The sequence below is a fragment of the Erinaceus europaeus genome, chromosome 20, assembly GCF_950295315.1.
Source record: "Erinaceus europaeus chromosome 20, mEriEur2.1, whole genome shotgun sequence".
In the NCBI taxonomy this organism is placed as follows: domain Eukaryota; kingdom Metazoa; phylum Chordata; class Mammalia; order Eulipotyphla; family Erinaceidae; genus Erinaceus; species Erinaceus europaeus.
The window spans coordinates 47076949-47100209 of NC_080181.1; the positions used below are offsets into that span (position 1 = coordinate 47076949).

The 23261-nt window shown below is 49.1% G+C and overlaps 1 protein-coding gene across 3 annotated transcripts in view; it reads left to right on the forward strand.

Moving 5' to 3' along the window:
- Positions 1-370: 370 nt before the first annotated feature.
- IGF1R (insulin like growth factor 1 receptor) overlaps positions 371-23261 on the forward strand; it is a 289574-nt gene continuing 266683 nt past the window's right edge. For all 3 annotated transcript variants that reach the window (XM_007518792.3, XM_060179335.1, XM_060179336.1), the window contains exon 1: positions 371-602. In XM_007518792.3, coding sequence (XP_007518854.1) covers positions 509-602 — 94 coding nt within the window. In that variant the 5' untranslated portion in view covers positions 371-508. The remainder of the gene's footprint in view (positions 603-23261) is intronic.

The window sequence follows — 23261 nt, forward strand, 5'->3', positions numbered from 1 at the left end:
GCGCCCTCCCGGGGGCCGCGGAGGCTGGGACTCCCGGCCGCCCCCCTTCTCCGCCTTCCGCCGGGGTCGGGCTCGCCTGCCCCTCGCAGACGCCGACCGGGGCTTTGCCCCCCTTCGCCGTGCAGTTGTCCTCCCCCCCTTTGCTTTTCTGGGTTTGCAAATGGAGGCCGACGACGCTGACAGCCCGCCCCGGCGCGCCTCGGCTTCCCATCTCCGCGGAGCCCTGGGCCGCGGCTGCCGGCGCTGAGCGGACGCCCCGCGCCGCCGCCGAGCAGCAGCAGCAGTAGCAGCAGCAGCAGCAGCAGCAGCAGCAGCAGCAGCAGCAGCAGCAGCAGCAGCAGCTTTGTTCCCTGCGCCCTGGGTGTTTTTTATTTATTTATTTATTTTTTTTATTGAAGAAGAGGGGCGAAGACCGACTTGGACACTTTCTCTCTTGTTCTTTTCTTTTTCTTATTTATTTATTTTTTTAATTTTTGAAGAAAGGGGAATCGCGTTCCAAAGCAAAGGAATGAAGTCTGGCTCCGGAGGAGGGTCCCCGACCTCGCTGTGGGGGCTCCTGTTCGTCTCCGCCGCGCTCTCGCTCTGGCCGACGAGTGGAGAAAGTGAGTCGGCGCCGCCGCCGCTGCGGGAACTTTTCCTCTGAGGGGCCGCGCCCGCTTTGCGGAACCCTAGGGTCTCCCCCCTCCCCCCCGCAAGTTGTCGGGGTGGGGGCTCCGCGCGGGGATCGGGATGGGGAGAGTGCGGCCTTCTTGGCGGGGACGGCTTTGGGGTGCGTGTGTGTGTGGAGGGTCCCCAGCGCCCTGCCCCGCGCGCGCGGGCCTTCTGTGTGGACACTGCGCCTTCGGGGGGCGTATGGGGGCTCGGCGGGACCCCCCCACCCGCTCTCGCCGCCCTCGTGCCGGTGGGCACCCCTTGCCGCCCCCCACCCCGGGCGCACCCAGCGGTGACAGCTCCTCCGCCACGCAGGACCGGTGTTGGGGAGCCAGAGTCGCTTGGCTCGAATAGGTGCATGCTATTCTGGAAAGTGGGGTGGGGGAGCACCCGATGGAGAGAGGTCCCAACAGCCCCAGGTTATGATTCCAAACAGCTCAGCGCGGCGGCTCCCGGTCGCCCTAAATATTTTGTTGTTCAGTTTTTTTTAGGGGGTGGGGGCTCCCGACTTTTTCCCTTCGCACTAGCTCGGTCCTCGCGGGGTCCCTGGCGCTGCCCCGTCTTCTCCGGGGAAGACCCCCCCCCCCAGGACCCTTCTCTGCTTCCTTGTAGAAAGTACGAGCTGGGTTGGGGGGTGGCAGTGCAGTTCAGAGGCATCTCTCTGGGACTTGTCCCCCGGTTTCTACCAGGCGGACGGGAGGCGCCTCTCCCGTTCCGGGTGGGGTCTGGGGGTTCGCGGCCGCCTCCGAGTTTGGGGTGTGTGTGTGTGTGTGTGTGTGTGGTCGGTCTCTGCCGACGTGCCCCGCCACACACACGTGCTCCGGACGCGGGAGCGAGGCAGCCGCCGCCCCGCAGGGACACCCCGATTCCCGGCTCCGGCAGGGGGTGTGCTGCGCCCGGGTGTCTGCAGTGGGGTGCGGAGGAGGAGGGTGCTCGGTGTCTGGGCGCGGAACCCGCGTTCAGCGGCTGCCCCGCACCCCCCGCACCCACCTTTCCACGGACACCCTCCTCGGTGCCCCCCATTTCCTGTGCGGGGAGTCCCTCGGCCCGGGCCCCGCGCTCGCTGTGGCATGCAATCTGATAGTTTTTGTTTTGGTGCCGCGGGGCCGGGGCGGGGAAGTGCGGGAGGGCGGGAGGGCGGGAGGGGGAGCGGGAATGCAGAGCCCCAGGGCGGCGGCGGGGGTGGGGGCGCCGGGAGGCGGGGTGCTCTGAGCCCCCAGAGAAATACCGGCGGGGCCGGCTGCTCCCCCGGCTGCTGCTGGGGAGATCTGGACCCCAGAGAAGTTGAAGGGGGGGTTGCTGTTTGCAGGTGGTGCCAGTCCTTTCCCAAGCGGTCACGACTGAGCCTCGGAGGGTGCGGGGCGCTGGGTGGGGGGGAGAAGGGACCTGTGCACACAACCAACTGCTGGCGTGTGTGTGTGTGTGTGTGTGTGTGTGTGTGTGTGTGTGTGTGTGTAAACAAGTCCTGAACCGAGTCCGCTGTTAGAGAATTTGCGTGTTTACTGCCTGGATGGGGGGCGCACCCTGAGGCTGGACCTTCCCGAACCCCGACTACCCCACCTCCACCACGTCTTTGTTTTAACTTTTCGGCTAAAGGCCCCCCGGCTCCCTTGATGGTTTTTTTTTTTTTTTTTTTTTGCGGGGGGGCGACCCGAGGAGAGTTTGTAGCCTCGAAAGGATGATCGTATTTGGGAAGAGAGCCCATCGGTTTGATCTTGGGTCCTTTCACCGGTTTCATTGTTTGATGTTGGCAGAGCCCGAAAGAGTCCCGATAGCAGCGAGTGATAGATGGTCTGGATGGACTGACCAACCGACCCATCCGGGGAGTCAGATATTAAAAAACAAGATGTCTAGTTTTGGGCGTTTGCTTTCGTCAAGAATAGACTCTGTGTAAGGTGGCTTTCTATGGTTAAAACGTGTTTCTTGATGGATGTTTATCAAGGACATCCCCTGCCCCCCACAAAGGAAAAAAAAAGTTTGTTCTGGAAAAATTGATAGATGTCCACATGTTTACTGGAGTGCTAATTGTGATTCCAAGTCGGTAACAACCCCTCCTCGTGGCTTTGAAGTTGTGAGCAGTAACTGCTAGGGCTTGTGGTCCTCTTTGCTGAAGGGAGACCATTCTTTCCACCGCCTAGTATACTCTTTTTAAAAAAATATTTTATTTATTCCCTTTTGTTGCCCTTGTTGTTTAATTGTTGTAGTTATTATTGTTGTTGTCGTCATTGTTGGATAGGACAGAGAGGAATGGAGAGAGGAGGGGAAGACAGAGAGGAGGAGAGAAAGATAGACACCTGCAGACCTGCTTCACCGCCTGTGAAGCGACTCCCCTGCAGGTGGGGAGCCGAGGTTCGAACCGGGATCCTTATGCCCGTCCTTGTGCTTTGCGCCACCTGCGCTTAACCCCCTGCACTACAGCCCGACTCCCCGTCTAGAATACTCTTAAAGGTGAAGCTGTTGCCATCTGGGGAGCAGCGTCATTCTTTGTGACAGCAGCAGGGTGGTTTTAAAAAAAAAAATCTCCAAAAATTCTATAGTCTGGAGACAGTTTGAAACCATATAGACATGGAAAGTCAACAGACCATCTAAATAAGGGGGAGTTGGAAGTTGTGAGTGATAGCCCTGTAATCTGATGGCTGTGTGTCCCCCTTCAGTGAACTCTTAAATTTCTTGTGGCCAGTGATTCAAAGGGTCCAGTCATTTCCCTGCCCTAGGCACAATCACATCCTCCTTGTCAGGGAATCTTTTCTTGGGAAAGATAGACTGTTGAAGAAGTTGGTGTTTCCTTACCCAAAGGAGAGCTCAGAATAAGAAGTCTGGAGGGAACCTAAGAGGAAATTACAGTTTAGGCTCACTGGAGAGAAATAGCAAGTACTATTGATGGCACTTGTGAGGAGGGACGGGGCGTGGGTCAGGATTTGAGGTTTAGAGGGTCATATGTTGGTTTGATACATCGGAAGCAGTAGAAGACCCTAGCCTGAAGAAAGGTGCTAATATTGGCTTGAACATTCATGAAAAGCGGTCAGAGTCGGGAGTCAGGCAGTAGTGCAGCGGGTTAAGCACAAAGTGCAAGGACTGGCATAAGTAAGGATCCCGGTTCGAGCCCCCGGCTCCCCACCTGCAGGGGAGTCACTTCACAGGTGGTGAAGCAGGTCTGCAGGTGTCTCTCTCTCCCCATCTTTGTCTTCCTCCTCTCTCCATTTCTCTCTGTCCTATCCAGCAATGACAACAACAACATTAATTACAACAAGGGCAACAAAAGGGAGTAAATAAATACTTTCTTTAAAAAAAAAAAGCGTTCAAAGTGAGAGGGATCCATGAGAGAAGACCACCTTTTAAGGATTCCATTTCACTGTGTTCACTGTTAGCAGGTCCATAGAGCCAGAAGGTAGATTAGCAGTTGCCTGGGGATAGGGAGTGACAGCAAGAGGGTTTTTTTTTTTTTTTTTGGTGGGGGGGTGATGAAAATTTCCTAAAATTAGATTGTGGTGGTGGTTGTACCACTTTTGAATATATCGAAAACCATTGGTTTGCATATTTAAAATCTGCGACTTTCACTATCCATGTCTTATACACCAACTAAAGTAAGTTAAAATATGTTGAAGTTGAAAAGAATGCTCTTTGTTATTCTGACCTTCGAAGTTCAAGTGACTTTGTCCTGTAGGTTGGTGTCCTTCTCTGATTTTTAAAACTTTCCAGACCCGTGAACTGTAGCAAAACAAGCTGAGAATGGAAGCAGTAGCAACAGGGATGTTTGGGGAAGAAAGAATCTTGGTTTGACATAACTCGAGTTAAAAGATTGAGGGCTTGGATCAAAAGAAGAAAAAAAGAAAAAGAAACACAAATGTTAGTGAAAGTAAGATTTGTGACAATAAAAATGCTTAACTGATCTGAAACAATGTCAATCTTTCTATGATGGAGTTTAGGAGCCAAGCCTGGATTAAAAAAATCTTCTTTTCTTTCTATTTTTCTTATGTTACATTTTCCAATAAAGAAATAGTTTGATGTTTTAGGGAGGTGAGGAATTTTCTACGCTTTCAATTGCCCTTGCTAGCCACAGTGGTAGTTAGTAAAGGCAGAGGATGAACTGTACATTTTTTTTTTGCCTCCAGGGTTATTGCTGGGGCTCAGTGCCTGCACCATGAATTTACTGCTCCTGGAGGCCTTCCCCCCCCCCCCCCCCCGTTGCCCTTGTTGTAGCCTTGTGGTTATTGTTGTTGATGTTGTTCGTTGTTGGATAGGACAGAGAGAAATGGAGAGAGGAGGGGGAAATGGGGAGAGAAAGACTGACACCAGCAGACCTGCTTCACCTCCTGTGAAGTGACTCCCCTGCAGGTGGGGAGCCCCGGCCCGAACTGGGATCCTTATGCAGGTCCTTGCGTTTTGCACCATGTGCACTTCAGTCGCTGCGCTACCCCCTACCTCTGAACTGTACATTTTTAATGTTAGGGATTCCCTATATCTTCTTTTTCTTTTTTGTTTTTAATTAGAGAGAGGGAGAGAATATCTCTGTAGGATGTAGAGTGGCTATTTCAGATACCCATTGGTTAGAAAAAGAAAAAAAACAGAAACAAGGTTAAAAGTTCTTTTTTTAAATTATTTATTTATTTTCCCTTTTGTTGCCCTTGTCTTTTTTATTGTTGTTGTAGTTATTGTTGTTGTTGGATAGGACAGAGAGAAATGGAGAGAGGAGGGGAAGACAGAGAGGGAGAGAGAAAGATAGACACCTGCAGACCTGCTTCACCACCTGTGAAGTGACTCCCCTGCAGAAGGGGAGCCGGGGGCTCGAACCGGGATCCTTATGCCGGTCCTTCGCACATGCGCTTAACCTGCTGCGCTACCGCCCGACTCCCGGTTAAAAGTTCTTATGGAACAAAATATCTGAAAGTATCACCATCAAATTTTTGTTTCTAAGCTGCTACATCTTTCTCCAAATTTATGTTAGCCTTTCTTGTAGGAAAGAAAAAGGAGAGAGAAATTGCCATTTACATTTGTTTTTGTGGTTGTGGAAGGCTTAGTTCACTAATAAAAATGCTTCCAGCCCCCTCTGACCACCACAAGGTCAAGGCAGTAATGCAATGGCAACTGTATCATTTTCACTTGTTGCCTTAGAGTTTTGCCACCAGGAGCCCTCCCAGGCCAGGAGGTTCCTTTGAAGTCTGTTTCCAGAGGCCCCAGCCGCCAACACTTATAGAGCACCTGCTGAATAAAGCAGGGGAAGACATCCATCAGCCAGCAAGGAGAGGGGGCTCTTTGCTTTCCTCCTGGGGCCTTTTGGGGTGGGTTACCCATGCCTGTGAGCAACACAGTCGCATGCTTGTAAATACAGATCCCTTCCAGACTCAGCCCGGAACACAAGTTAACAAAAAGCTAACAACATTTTGAAAGGCTCTTTAAAAACATTTTTGGAGATAAGCTTAATAGGAAGTGAACTCAAGTTGTTGGTCTCCCAAAGTCCTAGTTTTGCACCTCCTCCGACCTCCTTATTCATGCCTTTGCTCTCCTTGTAATGTCATTCCCAGTCATCTTGATTGGCGGCACTGCCTCCACATCCCTTGTGACAGTCCCGCTTAAAGCATACAAGTAGCAGTTGCTTGGTGCTAAGGCCGGAGGAGTCACATGTGTGTCCATGAAAGCTGTTGACATGTTAGATGTTGCAAGGAAGACAGGGCTGACTCTCAAAACAGTCCAGATTTCTACATTACTTAGCTTCCTGGACATTATTAGGAAATTTATGTCAAAGCGTTACAAAAAAAAAAAATCTTGCTGTTTGGTTTTTTTTTTTTTAATTTTAAAGAGTGAGGGTAAAAATGAGATGGAGGAGACAATTACACCTTGATTAAAAAAAAAAAGAAAAAGAAGAAATTGTTCAGCAGATCAGCCTCCTGCCACCCCCCTCCCCCGCCTTTGGATTCTCTTTGATTTGTTTTCAAAGCCTATTTTAAAAATCCAGCCCCGCTCATAGGAGGTATTTGTGCCCACAGGCCAACTTGTTTTGAACTGCTTTTCCTAGCCAGCCTCTGACAGGTGCGCACTGAGTCCCAGAGATAGTCCCACACGTGCCTCTATTTCTCTGCTTGAGAGGGTCAGGACAAAAATGCTGGATACTTAAAAAAGAAAAAGAAAAAAATGATAACACAGTGCACAACGAATGAAAGGCCCTACCTCGATGGTCTTTGGCGTGGGATTAGTGAAAGGAAGGGGTTCCAGTTCTCTGTGGGTGGGGTGTGTCACAGTCCCCAAGGATGGATGTCTGTGGACACCTATTGGCAGTTGGGAACCAGGAGTATTTGGAGAGATTAAAACTTTGAAACCATGCCCCCCCCATCTGTAAAAGAATGTTTTGCAGAAAGGGCCTATGCTTGGTGTAAAGTGGTTAGTAAACAAAGAATATGTAAACAAATAAATTTGCTCCTTATCTCAATCGGTACACATTTCCTTCCCCACAGATGAAGCTTGTTTCTTCTGTGACATGAGGTTTGGTTTTATTTGGGGATCCAACTATTAACAGGCTTTTTGATTTTTGAGATTTTGGAACTTTGAAAGACTTAATTTCCTGGTTTTTAAATGGCCAGTCTTATGTCCTAATGTCCCAGGTACCAGTTTTGAAGATTTCTTTCCTTTTTTTTTTTTTTCTTTTTTTTTTTTTTTTTATTAAAGAAAGGATTAATTAACAAAACCATAGGGTAGGAGGGGTACAACTCCACACAATTTCCACCGCCCAATCTCCATATCCCACCCCCTCCCCCGATAGCTTTCCCATTCTCTATCCCTCTGGGAGCATGGACCCAGGGTCATTGTGGGTTGCAGAAGGTAGAAGGTCTGGCTTCTGTAATTGCTTCCTCGCTGAACATGGGCGTTGACTGGTCGGTCCATACTCCCAGTCTGCCTCTCTCTTTCCCTAGTAGGATGGGTCTCTGGGGAAGCTGAGCTCCAGGACACATTGGTGGTGTCTTTCCTTTTTTAAAAAATATTTATTCCCTTTTGTTGCCCTTGTTTTTTTATTGTAGTTATTGATGTCATTGTTGTTGGATAGGACAGAGAGAAATGGAGAGAGGAGGGGAAGACAGAGAGGGGGAGAGAAAGGTAGACACCTGCAGACCTGCTTCACCACCTGGGAAGCGACTCCCCTGTAGGTGGGGAGCCGGGGGCTTGAACTGGGATCCTTCTGCTGGTCCTCGCGATTTTCGTCATGTGCTCTTAACCCGCTGCGCTATCTCCCGACTTCCAAATTTTTTTCCTTTTAAAAATGTATGCCAGCACTCTGTGGTGGTGAGCTGGGTACAGTACACATGCTGCCATGTGTGAGGACTGGACTGAGTTCACGCCCCTGGCTCCCACTTGCAGGGGGGAAGACTCACAAGTGGTGAAGCAGCGCTGCAGGGGTTTTCCTTTTTTTCCTCCTTTATTCTGTCTCTATCAGGAAAAAAAAAAAAAAAAGGTCACCAGGTCTGAGAACAGTGGATTCATCATGCAGGCAGTGATTCCCCAGCAATAACTGTGGTGGCCTCCCCCAACACACACACGCTACTTATTTCATTTATGACTTTTGAAATTAATTTCAAAGTTTGACATGCTAATACTTTTTTTTTACCTGAATTGAGAAGTGTTTCCCCCCCTTTTTTTCATTGGTTCTGAGTAAATACACATTAAAGACTGGATCCTACTCTCTAAAACTTCATTTTGACCCCATATACTCTGGAAGGGTTGACTCACTTGCTGTGTTTATCTCAAACATCCAAAAAGCAAACTAGTAAGCACAATCTTTACTTTTTCTCTCTTTTCCCTGCCCATGTCTGCCAGCACTTTCAAATTTACAGATTTGCTGTTCAGACTTTACGGGAACACAACAGAATGTCTTTTCTTTCTGGATGAGGACAAATGCCCAACATCACACAACTTCTGCAGTGTCCTGTGACTGCTATTTGTGGCTGGGTACACAGTGCAGGGACGGACTGCCTTTGTGCTGGTCTATCCTCTCTGTGGCTAGTGCTGGCCATGGCTTAGAGTAGAAGTTGTTGGGGTTGTGACTCTCCCAGGAATGACTGTGGTGGTCTTGAAGCTGACATTCCTATCTGAAATAAATAAATATATATATATATATATATATAATTTTTTTTTTCTTCAGGGGGAGCATGTAGGAGAATGTGTATCCACTATCCACTACAGAATTAGCTCACGCTAGAATATTCTGGAAGCATTTTTTTTTTTTAACCAGAGCACTGCGCAGCTCTGATTTATGGTGGTGTGGGGAATTGACCCTGGGACCTTGGAGCCTCAGGCATGAGAGTCTGTTTTGCATAATCATTATGCTATCTCTCCTGCCCTGGAGTATTCTTTACAATATTTTATTTAATAGAAATTGAGAGCAGAACGAAAGGAAGATAGGTAGGTAGGTAGGTAGGTAGGTAGGGACACCTGCAGCACCGCTTCACTGCACTTTTTCTGCTGCAGGTGAGGACTGGAGGCTTGAACCTGGATTCTTGCCCATTATAACATTTGTACTCTACACCACTCAGCCTCAGCCTCTTGGAAGTATATTTTTTAAAGCATTTGTATTTTAAAGGCTTTTAGATTCTATTCTGTTACCTTTCCAGAAAATTCTTCAAGGGAAGGCAAAAGTCTGTTTTGATAAGGTTGCAGAGATATAGATCCATATTCCCAACCCTTAATAGGACACTCACCTCCCTCAATAATAGACTATCCTTAGGTAATGCCATTAACTCGTTCAAAATCACATGTGTATGTAGCTACATTTATTTGTTCTCATTCTGATAGCTTGAAGAAACATGTTATTGGGAGTCGGGTGGTAGTGCAGCAGGTTAAGCGCATGTGGCGCAAAGCACAAGGACCGGCATAAGCATTCTGGTTCGAGTCCCCGGCTCTCCACCTGCAGGGGAGTCACTTCACAGGTGGTGAAGCAGGTCTGCAGGTGTCTGTGTTTCTCTCTCCATCCCTCTCTGTCTTCCCCTCTTCTCTCCATTTCTCTCTGTCCTATTCAACAATGACGACATCAGTAACAATGGTAAAAAAAAAAAAAAAGGGCAACAAAAGGTAATAAATAAATATTTTTAAAAAGAAACATGTTATTGTTGCTGTTTTGTTCCCTTTGGCACAGTCATTTAAAAATCAACTTTATTGATCTTCTGTTGGTTTCCAGTACTGTAGCATTTGGGGAGGACAGCTTCTCACCTCTGCAGGTGCTTAAGACTCATGTTCTTGCTAGTGTGGCACTAGCTTTCTCTGAGTGAGCTTTGAAATGAGTTCCTTGTGAGTCTTGGCATTCAGGTGTCTGTACAGTGCTGTGTAAATCACTCTAGCGGGGGTGGGGGGATGACCCACGTGCTCGGATAATGACATAGGCACTTGTACCATGGAGATCAGAACTTTGACACCTTCCTGATAGCTGTGGGGTGTCTGCTTGAGGTCCACAGGGCTGGTGGTTAATTTCTAAAAAGACCGATAATTGGAAATAGGATACACATTTGACTGAGGCATTGAGGTTGAGCAAGGCTCACATTAGTTGGCACAAGTCTGATGACAAGGAGGGAGAGTGGAGTTCATGTGTCCGAGTTGTTCAGTTTCCCCCAAACCTGAACTAGCCAGGTGACCTGGAATAACATCCTGGGGAATAAAAGCTGGAAGTAGCGAGAAAATGCCCAGGTGTGAGGTCTGCGAGCCACCTGGCTCTATGTCAGTGGGCAAGTCCTTTCTAAGACACTGGCGCTTCACTCTGTTTAGATGGCAAGCCCTCCTCACCTGGGCCCAAGCCGACCCGTGCTGCCCTGTCCTTGTCCTCCACCAAAATGGACTTGGGCCCTTGAGGTAGTGGGGCGTTGACAAGCTTGCAGACTCAAGGCTTGCAAGGGAAACACAGGTTGCCATGAAAACAAACGAACAAAGCCACCAGCCACCAAGGAAGCTGCATGCTTTCCCCCAGCACCCACTTGTCTGATGGCTGTGGGCTGCAGATTCAGAGCGTGTGTTAGTTCACACCGAGGTATACTTGAATCCTGAGAATTTTTTTTTCTTCTTCTTCTTCTTTTTTTAACAACCAGGGTTATTTCTGGGGTTCAGTGTCTGCACAACTCCACTAGTCCAAGTGACTTCCTTCCTTTTTATCACCAGAAGTACCATTCTACCACTTGTGAAGCTTCCTCCCACCCCCCCCCCCCCACCGGTACCAGGGGGCTTGACATGACAACTTGTGCACTCAATAGTGAACCACCGGTGAGCCCTAATCTTGAGAATTTTTTCTATTACAGCCCTCATGACTGGCCCATGATAGTTAAGAGTTTTGCTTTCTAACATGTACCTCAAGAAGACTGAGGTTGCAACCGGGTAAAATTCCTTTGTTAAATTTCAACTCTTCCACCAGCCTATTTTGGGGAGTCTGAGTCAGTAGTGTCCTTTTTGCCACACTAAGCCACTTGTGATCTTTCCGAGTTGTCCCTGTTCCTGCAACCTGGCCCCATCTGGACTGGCAGGGGGCTGTGTGTTGCCAGCCTAGCCCTCTGTGCCATTCCTCTGGTCCCATGGATTTGCCTTTTGTGATGCCTTGATCAAGGTCAAGACCCCCTCCTGTAGGGCCGTGTGTGGTGCTTCCTCCTTGGGCCTTTGCTGGAGGGCACTGTGAGGGTTTCTAACACTCTGGCTCTGGCCAGCCGAGTCTCCCTGACCCGGGAACAGACTGTGCCTGCGCTCCTCACTGCGCTGTGCCCCATCCCAGGTAGTGGCCAGGGCTCCCTGCCAACACAGCAAGGTAGAGTACATGCCTTGCATGTGTGAGGCTCTGAGTTTAATTCCCAGCACCACGTAGTAGGAGTGGAATGGTGCTTGTCTCTTTCTCACATACACAATTAAAAAAAAAAAGTAATGTGGTCTGTGAGGTGACGCAGTGATGAGGCTTTGGACTCTCAAGCATGAGGTCCTGAGTTCGATCTCCAGCAGCACATGTGCCAGAGTGATACCTGGTTCTCTCCTCCTATCTTTCTCATAAATAAATAAAATCTTAAAGGGGATTGGGGAGATGTTCTTGTCTGATACGTGAAAAGTACCTTTTTTTTCTTTTTTAATTGCCACCAGGCTGTCGCAGGGATTTATGTCAGCACTGTGAATCCACCACTCCAGGAGGCTCTATTTTATTTTTTGTCTTTCTGTTTTGTTTGCTAGGATAGAGCGAAAATAAGAGGAGAGGAAGATAGAGGAAAGAGATACCTATAAGCCTGTTTGACTGTTTGTGAAGCACCCACTCCTCCCATAGGGGGGTTGGGGGATCAAACCCAGGTCCTTGTGCTTGGTAACGTGTGCTCAACTGGGTGGGTCACTGCCCAGCCAAAAGTCGTTCTTCATATATATAATTTATTCCCTTTTGTTGCCCTTGTTTTATTGTTGTAGTAATTGTTATTGTTATTGATGATGTTGTTGGTGGATAGGACAGAGAGAAGGGAGAATGGAGAGAGGAGGGGACGATAGAGAGGGGGAGAGAAAGACAGACACCTGCAGACCTGCTTCACCACCTGTGAAGCGACTCCCCTGCAGGTGGGGAGCTGGGGGCTCGAACCAGGATCCTTATGCCGGTCCTTGTGCTTTGCACCGCCTGTGCTTACCCGCTGCGTTACCGCCCGGCTCCCCTATTCTTAATATATTTTTATGTGTATTTATCGGGTTGGCAGAAAAGTCATGATATGTTTTTTCGCATAGAAAAAATAATGCTGTAACTTTTCTGACAACCCATATATTACCTTTTGCAACCAAGGTTTTTCCCGGGCTTCACAGCTACTGTCTTCTACTACCACTGTGGACTCCCCCCACCCCACCCCCCAAAGGATGAGAGACAGAGCAGGAGAGACAGCAGTGCTCCACTGCTTGTGAAGCCGCTCCTGTGTGTGGCGCTTCCACGTGGCGGGCAGGAACACAGGTCTGGGTCCCACATGAGTCATCTCCTGACCTCACTTTTTTGTTCCTTGTTTTTTTGCCCTCCAGGGTTATTGCTGGGGCTCAGTGCCTGCACCACGAATCCACTGCTCCTGGAGGCTATTTTTTCCCATTTGTTGCCCTTGTTGTTGTTTATTATTATTGTTGTTGTTGTTATTGGATAGGACAGAGAGAAATGGAGGAGGGGAAGACAGAGAGACAGATAAGACACCTGCAGACTTGCTTCACTGATCATGAAGTGACCCTCCTGCAGGTGGGGAGCTGGGGGCTCGAACTGGGATATTTATGCCAGTCCTTGTGCTTTGCGCCACGTGGGCTTAACCTGCTGCGCTACTGCCTGACCCCCATGACCTCACTTTATAATACATTTTGAAAAATAAAGCCAGGAAATAAATGGGAGTTATTATTTTTTTCATTAAAATGATCTCTAGACTTCAGATCTATAAAGCAGGAGTAGAGATAAATGTCTCAAGGCCAGACAGTAATAGATGAGTGTGAATCCTCAGACTGCATCCTCTGGTTTGAATAGCTCTGGCATGGCGGCCGTGAATCTCTAACTAGCCTGATTGCCTTTTCCTCCGTGAAACTTCTCTAGAGTCCCCCTGGCCACTGCAAGACCTCGCTCGGTCTCTGCCCCCTTTGAGTTCATAACCAGTTTGTTGCAGGTCTGGGGTGACTTGTTTTTGTCTTGTAACTTTGCCACTCTCTTGCTCGCTCTTCAATTCATGAGGAGAGAGAGAGGGAGAGGGAGAGGGAGAGAGAGAGAGAGAGAGAGAGAGAGAGAGAGAGAGGTGGGACTGGAGAAAGGGGGTGTGAATCTTACCTCCTCTCTAGGGACACCACAGGCAAATCACCATCTCTTCCTGTGCCTTTGCTTCCCCACCTGTGACGCTGAAATTCTTGTAGAACCTACTTCGTACATTTATTCATAAAAACGAAATGGATGTTGATGTGTGTCTCTACACAGACAAGCGTCATGTGCTTACAACAAAGACTAGCCTAGACTAGACGCCTCAGATATTACCTTGTTGTTTGTATATAGCATCCTTAGATGGAGATGTCTTTTGGGTAGTGCCACAAACACGGGCCGACTTGGTTTTTTTTTTTTTTTTTTTGCCTCCAAGGTTATTGCTGGGGCTCAGTGCCTGCACCGTGAATCCACTGCTACCTGGAGGCCATTTCCCCCCCTTTTTGTTGCCGCTGTTGTAGCCTTGCTGTAGTTATTATTGTTGTTGTTGAAGTCGTTTGTTGTTGGATAGGACAGAGAGAAATGGAGAGAGGAGGGGGAAAACAGAGAGGGGGAGAGAAAGATAGACACCTGCAGACCTGCTTTACCTACTATGAAGCGACTCCTTTGCAGGCAGGGAGCTGGGGGCTTGAACCGGGATCCTTACATCTGTCCTTGCGCTTTGCGCCACGTGTGCTTAACCCGCTGCGCTACCGCCCGACCCCCCCCCCCAGACTTGATGTTTGACTGCCCTTGCCATTCAAACATCTATAGCGCCTGCCATATCGATTCAGTAAATGTGTATTAGCACTCTTTTTTTTGCTCAGGTGCTTATTAACAAGGTTGTTTTCTGCTTGTTACACATAGTTGTGCAGTTTCATCCTTTTTTTTTCTTTTCCTCCAGTGAGTATTGCCCAGCAGCTCTCTTACCTCTCAGAGGTCTGTTCATTAAGTTTTTTTCCTCTTAACTCCTCCATTTGTCAATTTCAGCCTGTCCTGAGAAGTACCCAGCCTGCACCCTGCCCACCTCGCTAGTGCACAGACGCCACCTAGTGGCCAGGGAGGAAATTCAGCCTTTTTGGTGACTGAAGTCCCAGGACCCTAGGGGTGGAGATGGGGTTCCCGCCAGCCAGCCAGCCTCTCTCCTGTAGGTTTTGCTCTCTGGCTTGGTTTCTGGGGAGTGGTGGCAGGAAAGCATGGAAATGGTAGTTTATAGAGAAGCTGTAGGGATACGGTTTTGGATTACAAAGGCTCTGCTGTGTTGCTGGGCTAGCATGAGCATTTGGGTCTTTGGAGTTGTCCTAGCCAGCTCCTGAAACTTCCCTCTTAGGTGCTCCCCAACCTGGGCCCTAGAGGGACTATTTGAATTCAGGTTTGGCTTTTTTTTTTTTTTTTTAAATAGAACTCTAATTTTGATAAATACTCTAAACTGTTTCTTTTTGAGATGAGAAACAAAAAATACCACACTGTTTCACTTTGAAAAACAGACCAAGAGAGCCAGTGAAATAGCTCACTGCTTTGCCATGTGTGTGACCCAGGTTCGAGCCTGGCCCCCGCCAAATTAAATGAAGCTTTGGTGCTGTGACTTTCTCTCTGCCTCTCTGTATTTAAAGGGGTGGGGGGAAGCCAGATTGACTTCCCAGTGTTATATTTGAATCAGCGACCGCACCGTAATTCTCTGTATTTGTGACCTTGTGGACAATTTTGTGTAATGAAGGTTCTCACCCCTAGAAATCCTAGTGGAAAACGGAGAAGAGTATCAAACACGTCCATGGCTGTGTGGGGGCTCCTGTGTGCCACTGCTGCCTGGCCTCACCCTGCCTAACTGTCTATTTTATTTTGGGTGTGTGGGGGAGACACGACAGACAGCACCACCCCACTGTCCACAGAGCTCTCCCCCAGTGCCATCCACTGTGTTCTCTGTGGTGCCGGGGCTCTAGCTCAGGGTCTGTCACTTGCAATGAGATGTTAGGTGTGTGAATACTTTGTTGGCTTTTTTTTTTCTTTTCCCTTTTGACTTGATACTTCTTGTGGCACTTTCAGGATCCAGTCTCTTAGCCCCTCATTGACACAGCCAGTAGAACACACATGTTCCCACAAGCACCTGGACTTGATTCTGTCTCCTACCTGCAGGGGGGAAGGTTCAAAGGTAGTGAAACAGTGCTGCAGGTATCTCTCTCCTTATCTCCCCCTTCCCTCTTGATTTCTATCCCTATCACATATATATATATATATATATATATATATATGACATTACTTCAGTTTTCTTGACTGTCTATCACCTCTTGTTTTTTTTTTTTTCCCATCCAGGGTTCTTTTTTTAATTAAATTTTTTTTTTTAATTTTCCCTTTTGTTGCCCTTGTTGTTTAACATCGTTGTTGTTCTTTATGTCGTTGTTGTTGGATAGGACAGAGAGAAATGGAGAGAGGAGGGGAAGACAGAGAGGGGGAGAGAAAGATAGACACCTGCAGACCTGTTTCACCGCTTGTGAAGTGACTCCCCTGCAGGTGGGGAGCTGGGGGCTCGAACCTGGATCCTTAGGCCGGTCCTTGTGCTTTGCGCCACGTGCACTTAACCCGCTGCGCCACGGCCCGATTCCCAAGTTCTTTTCTTTTTTTTAATATTTATTTATTCCCTTTTGTTGCCCTTGTGTTTTTTTTTGTTGCCCTTGTTTGTTGTAGTTATTATTGTTGTTATTGATGTCGTCATTGTTGGTTAGAACAGAGAGAAATGGAGAGAGGTAGGGAAGACAGAGAGGAGGAGAGAAAGATAGACACCTGCAGACCTGCTTCACCACTTGTGAAGGGACTCCCCTGCAGGTGGGGAGCCGGGGGCTCGAGAACCGGGATCCTTATGCCGGTCCTTGTACTTCACTGCATGTGCGTTTAACCCACTGCACTACCACTGGAGTCCTCTTTTTTTAAATATTTATTTATTTGATTTTTTTCCTTTTTGTTGCCCTTGTTGTTTTATTGTTGAAGTTACTATTGTTGTTGTTGTTGATATCTTCGTTGTTAGATAGGACAGAAATGGAGAGGAGAGGGGGAAGAAAGAGGGGGAGAGAAAAATAGACACCTGCAGACCTGCTTCACCACCTGTGAAGCGACTCCCCTTCAGGTGGGGAGCCGGGGCTCGAACCGGGATCCTTATGCTGATCCTTGTGCTTCACGCCACGTGTGCTTAACCTGCTGTGCAGACCCCCCCATCCAGGGTTCTTACTGAGGCTTGATGCTGTCACTACGAATCCACCATTCTTGGTGGCCATTTTCTTTCTTTCTTTCTTTTCTTTCTTTCTTTCTTTCTTTCTTTCTTTCTTTCTTTTTCTTCCTTCCTTCCTTCCTTCCTTTCTCTTTCTTTCTTTCTTTCTTTCTTTCTCTTTCTCTCTTTCCTTCTTTCTTTTTTTTATTTTCCATCTTATTGGATATGCCAGAGCAGAGGGGGAGATATAGAGAAAGAGAAAGACACCTACAGACCTGCAGGTGAGAAAGGGGGCTTGAACTAGGGTCCTTGTGCCACTCCTTGTGCATAGTACTACATGCCCTTAACTGGGTATGCCACCGCCTCGCCCCTTCACCTCTGGTTGTTTAAACCCACAAGTCACCCCCGGGCCACCTGAGAGTAGCCCGCCATGTTGTCTGAAGTCCTAGACAACTCTGCTGTGGCTGTTCATGAAACGAGCTGACCCCTCTGAGTCTCTCCATCTTGGCAGGTGGAAACAAGCATCACCAGCCTGCCCTCTAACAAACTCTACTAGGGATGCGCTCGCCAGGGGCCTGGAGCTGGAGCCCCGGCATCACAGGGAACACTACGCATGGCACTGGGGCAGAGCTCCGTGGATGGTGGAGTGGCGTTATAGTCTCTTTCCTCCCACCCAAAGTAAAATAGAAAACTAGGCTGGGTGAGGCCAGTCAACAGTGTCACACAAGTACGAGGCCCCGCATTAAAAGCAAACAAAAGCAGATGACTCCAGCCTCACTCTCTGGGGGGGGGGGGGGGGTTGCTTCTCTGTGCCATTACACTGCCAGTGCAGCCTCCCCATAGCCCCCAGGGGGAGAATGGGGCTGGATCAGCTTTGGTTTTCTAGAAGAAGGCCCAATGGCTGGCACAGAGCTGCTCAATCAGTAAATTTTTGGGGCCATCAGGTGGCTTACTCAATAAAGCAAACGCATTGCCATGTACAGGGAGCTGAGTTCAAGTCCCAGAACATGGAGTTCCTACAGGGGGGAAGCTTTATGAGCAGTGGAGCTGTGCAGTGCTGCGTCTCCGTCTCTGTCTCCCTCTTCCTCTCCCTCTCCCTCTCCGTCTCTCCTTCTCCCTCTCTCCCTCTTCCTCTCATCTTCTATCTAGAGCAAGGTTGGGGGACCTTTTCTTGCCAAGGGTAGAATATTCCGGATGTTTATATTGGATATTTATTATTGTCCTGGCTCTATGAATTTACCACTCCTGGTCATTTTTCCTTCCCCCCCTTTCTATTTTATTGGATAGGGCAGAGAGAAATTGGGAGGGGAGGGGAGCTAGAGAGGGAGAGAGACACCTGAAGATTGCTTCACTGCTTGTGAAGCCTCACCCCCCATCCTCACGGTTAGGAAGGGGGGGGGCTAGAACTCGGGTCCTTGTGCATAGGTCACATGTGCACTCAACTGGGCGCACTGCTGCTGGCCCTGGATATTTATTTAGAACACCAGCTGCCATGTTATAAATATCAGGGCCAGACATTCGCCACCACTGCTCTGAAGGAAAGGGAAAAGCTGGCCACCAGGAGCAGTGGGACCATGTAGGCACCGAACCCCAGTGATAACTCTGGTGACCAAAAAAAAAAAAAAACCAAAAACCTGCAGGGAGATCTTTTCTCCCCACCACTGCCTGCTGCAAATTCACTTTGGTGCCCGCCCTCTTTCCAAGAACTTCAGTTTCCTCTTGTCATTGTGGCCCTGAAGCCCGGTGGCCTTTATCACTCCAGTGACTGCGGTGGAGAACTCTGGCATAGAACTCAGGATGCTGAGCCTGGTGTGTTCTCAGGGGGCTTTGTTTATTTATTTTTATTTTTTTATTTTGCCTCCAAGGTTATCGCTGGGACTCAGTGCCTGCACTAGGAATCCACTGCTCCTTTGAGGCTATTTTTTCCATTGTTGTTGCTGTTACTGTCATTTTTGCTACTGTTGTTGGATAGGACAGAGAGAAATGGAGAGAGGAGGGGAAGACAGAGAAGGGGAGAGAAAGATTGACACCTGCAGACTTGCTTTACCGCTCTGAAGCGAGTCCTTGCAAGTGGGCAACCAGGGGCTTGAACCTGGATCCTTACACCAGTCCCTGCGCTTTGTGCCATGTGCACCTTTTTTTTGCTGTGCTACTGTCTGGTCTCCTTATTTTTATTTTTTTTAATTTTATTTATTTATTAATGAGAGAGATAGGAGGAGAGAAAGAACCAGACATCACTCTGGTACATGTGCTGCCAAGGATTGAACGCAGGACCTCATGCTTCAGACTCCACTACTTTATCCACTGTGACACCTCCTGGCCCACACTCAGTGGTCTTTAAACCAGGCTGCAACCCAGCACCTCATGACCCTCTGGTCAGGCTCTGCGGGGGCACAGGCCCAGGTGTAGCTGGATACAGCTCTGTCCACCTGCTCTGTGGTCTGGGCCTTTACTCAAGACCCCTTCAGGCCTCTCTCCACCTCCCCACCAGGTCAGGACAGAAAGAGGAGCTGCCTGATAAGCTTGGCAGTGCCAGCAGAATCCCCGGAACCAGCACTGGCTTCTGGCTCTTGCTTCTGTCGGCTTATTAGGGCCGTGCACTGGGGTCTCCTGGCTGTGGCAGGCACAGTAACCTGCTTTTTTTTTTTTAATGTTTTTATTTCTTTATTACTGTTTTACTTATTTCTTCATGTATTTACTGGATAGAAGTAGAGACTGAAATAGAAGGGAGAAATAGAGAAGAGAGAGACATCTGCAGCCCTGTCTCATCTCTCATAAAGCTTTCTTCTTGCAGATGGGGACTGGGGGCTTAAACCCGGGTCCTTGTGCATAGTAATGTGTGCACTCAACCAGATGCCCCCCCTTTGGAGGGGTCATTGAGTGGACTTCATAGCTGCTTCATGACAGCTTCTTCAGGCAGAGACAGAAAGACACCACAGCACTGAAGTCTCCCCAGTGCCATGAGGACCATACACAGGGCAAAGCAGGTGCATAGTTGGTGAGTGTCCTGACCACCCCCTCCCTTTCTGGTGCTGGCTAAGGTCTTGGCTGACCTCATGGGGACATTGGAAGCTGGGAAAGCTGCAATCCCTCCACCCCCACCATGCACCCCCACATGCACTCGCCTGTCCAGGATGGCAAAGAAGAAAAACACTCGCCTGTCCAGGATGGCAAAGAAGATGAGGACTCTGGAACATAATTATCACCTCTGGAGTGATTGTTAAAAGCCCTTATGCTCAGAGGAGATTGGTGAGGAGGGCTGCTTCATATAGGGAAAAAAAAAAGTAAACACCGTCATTTGAAGCGGGTATGTGGATTTCGGGGCACAGCTCGTAAATCTTTAGGCTCTTGTAAAGTGTGTGAACGTGGAGCTTGCACAGACATGCCGGTCAGGGTGGCCTTTTGTCCTGTGGGGGGGGGCCACTATAGAGCCCAGAGCTGCCTTTTTCTAGCTCTGTCCCCCAGACACCTTGCTGCCCACACCCCCATTCCAAGGCTGGGCGGCCTCAGTTGCTAGAGTCTGGGTTAATACTACTCAGTTTGGGTAGACAGACAGACAGACAGACTGCTTAGCAGCGGTGGGTTGCTGGAGTATCAAATAGCAAACAGCCAGAGGCTGGGCAGTGGCAGGGATCCAGGTTCAAGCCTGTGTTTCTCACCCACAGGGGGGAAGCTTCACAAGTGGTGGAGCAGACCTGCAGGTGTCTCTCTCTCCCTCTCTGTCTCCCTCTCCCCTCTCAATTTCTCTCTATCCTAGCCAGTAAAATAGAAAAAAAAAAAAAAAAAAGGCCGCTGGGTGTTCTTTCTGGGGGTTCTGGACACATGTGGCCTCTCTGGCATTGTCACATTTTTTTTTCTTTACTGTTTTTGCAGAGCTGGGGCCTTTATACACAAGCTTATTAGGGCTACTTTTCACTTTCTCATTCAGATAGATAGAAAACTTCCCCTAGTGCCAGAGCACTTTCCATGAGGTACCCAGGCTCAAACCTGGACCACACTCACAGCAAGACACGGGCCCTGCGGGTGTTTTCACCTCTGCAGCAGAGGCCTGTCTGCAGGGAAGGTTTGAAGGCAGGCAGTTCAGCCTCTGGTCAGCCCCTAGGACCTGCCTAGCCAGGCCGTCTCTTGCACCAGTGAAGTTGTGGAGTGAGTGAGGTGGACTTGGGATTCTCATATTTAAGGTCAGGAGGAGAGGAGGGAGGTGGGCAGAGGGGGAGAGACATGCCCTGCTTTCCAGAATAAGCCCTGATGCCCTCAGCTCTGCTGGCCTGCAGCCCTGGGACTTTGCTTTCTCTGCCCCAAGGGCTCTCTTTCTCCATTGGGGAAAGTTATAGTTTGGCTTGTGAATTATGCGGTTTCTCTTTATCTCTGAATGACCTATACCTGGGTTTCCAATTTGAGGGCCACTTATATGACGATTTAAAAAAAATGGTGGGGGCTTGGCAGTAGTGCAGCAGGTTAATTGCATGTGGTGCGATGCCAAAGGCCGGCATAAGGATCCTGGTTCGAGCCCCTGGCTTCCCACCTGTAGGGGAGTCACTTCATGAGTGGTGAAGCAGGTCTGCAGGTGTCTATCTTTCTCTCCCCGTCTGTCTTCCCCTCCTCTCTCCATTTCTCTCTGTCCTATCCAATAACGACGACATCAATAATAACTACAACAATAAAACATCAAGGCCAGCAAAAGGGAATAAGTAAGTAAATAAATATTTTAAAAACTTTCTTAAAAATAAAAAAAGAATGGTGACAGTGGAATGAATGAATATATATATATATGTATGCCTCCAGGGTTATTGCTGGGGCTCGGTGCCTGCACCATGAATCCACTGCTCCTGGAAGCCATTTTTTCCCATTTTGTTGCTTGCCCTTATTGCTATTGCTATTGTTGCTATTGATGTTGTTAGATAGGACAGAGAGAAATGGAGAGGGGGGAGAGAAAGATAAACACCTGCAGACCTGCTTCACTACTCGTGAAGCAACCTCCCTGCAGGTGGGGAGCCAGGGCTGGAACTGGGATCCTTGTGCCAGTCCTTGTGCTTGATGCCATGTGCTCTTAACCTGCTGCGCTACCCCCCAATCCCCTGCAGAACTCTTATGCTGTCTCCCCAATCCCAAAGCCTTATTTCCTGACCCTCGAGTTAAGGGACTGACCTCTGCTGCCAGGAAGTGAAGCGTCTGGGGCCAGGACATAACTCACCTAACAGAGCACACACCTCACCACATGTGTGAGCCTGGGTTCAAGTCCCAGCACCACATGGAAGTGCCATGTCTCTCCTCTTCTCTGTCTCTCAAAAGTGGAAAGAGACAAGAGCCTTCTTCCAGAAGAAAAAAACTGCGGCTTGGGAGGTGGGGTGAATGTCTGTTGTGTGGGGACTTGGAGTGCAGTGTTTACCTGTCTGGGACTCAGTTCTAGAGGGGTCAGGGGTCAGGCCTGGGGCTGTTGAAGTCCAGTAGAACTGAGGGCAGCCCACCTGCCTGGCATTGAGAGGACCCCGCTGCTGGCAACTCCGCTGTGTCTCACATGTAGTCTGGCATCTTTCCTGTGTCAGGAAGCAGGTGTGAGTGACCACTCCAGCCCTCCTCTGGGCAGACGTGTGGCCACATGATGAAGGGCACACTTTCCCCAGTCGCTGGTGTGCTCCCACAGAGCATCCACTCAGACTGCTGTGATCACCACAGGGCCGTGAACTGGGAGGCTTACACCATGGACATGGATTCTTCTTTTTTTTTAATCATTGTTGTGGTTATTATTGTCGTCGTTGTTGGATAGGACAGAGAGATGGAGAGAGGAAGGGAAAGAAGAGAGGGAGAGAGAAAGATAGACACCTGCAGACCTGCTTCACCGCTTGTGAAGCGACTCCCCTGAAGGTGGGGAGCCGGGGGCTCCAACCAGGATCCTTACCCCGGTCTTTGCACTTTGCGCCATGTGCGCTTAACCCGATGCGCTACCGCCTGACTCCCATGGATTCTCTTTTTATTTTTTGGCTACCAGGGTTGCTGTTGGGGCTCAGTGCCTTCAGAGCTTTGTCCTTCCCAATGTCTATTTTTTTTCCTTTTTATAGAAGATGGTGAGATAGATAGACAGAGAGAAGAGACACCTGCACTGCTCCATTGCTGGTAAAGCACTCCCCCTCCAACTGGCGCCACCCCCCACAGGTGGGAACTAGGGGCGCCACCCCCCACAGGTGGGAACTAGGGGCTTGAACCCAGGTCTTCCACATGGTGGCACACGTGCTCTACCTGGGAGCCACTGCCCAACTCGACACGTACTCATTGCACTTGTGGAGGGTGGTTATTGCCACCACATCAAGCTGCTGGATCCGGATTTGCTGGTGGCCATCTTCTCCTTGAAGTCTCCCATGACAGAGAGAGACCCAGAGACAGACAGAGAAAGAGGACGCTCTGGGTCTTTCTCACATCTCTCAAGGGATGCTTAAGAGATCATGGAAGCCTCACCTCCTCTTCTGCCAACTTACTGGGGCACAGGGACTTCAGGGCCTGCCTTTCCAGGGGACACAAACAGAGCTTCAGGGACAATGGAACAACATCCTGCAAACAAGCCTCCTTAAGGACAGGGCTCTCTTTACATCTGGGTCCTTTGGCCAACTGACTCCAGACGGACTTCGATGCACTTGTTGGGATTAGGCACCTGAAAGTCAAGTTTTGAAGCCAGTCCCAAGCACTGTGATTATTTCCCACTGCTCTGGTCAGGTGCCTGGAGTGGGCCTCTGTACCACACTGGTTTTCTGG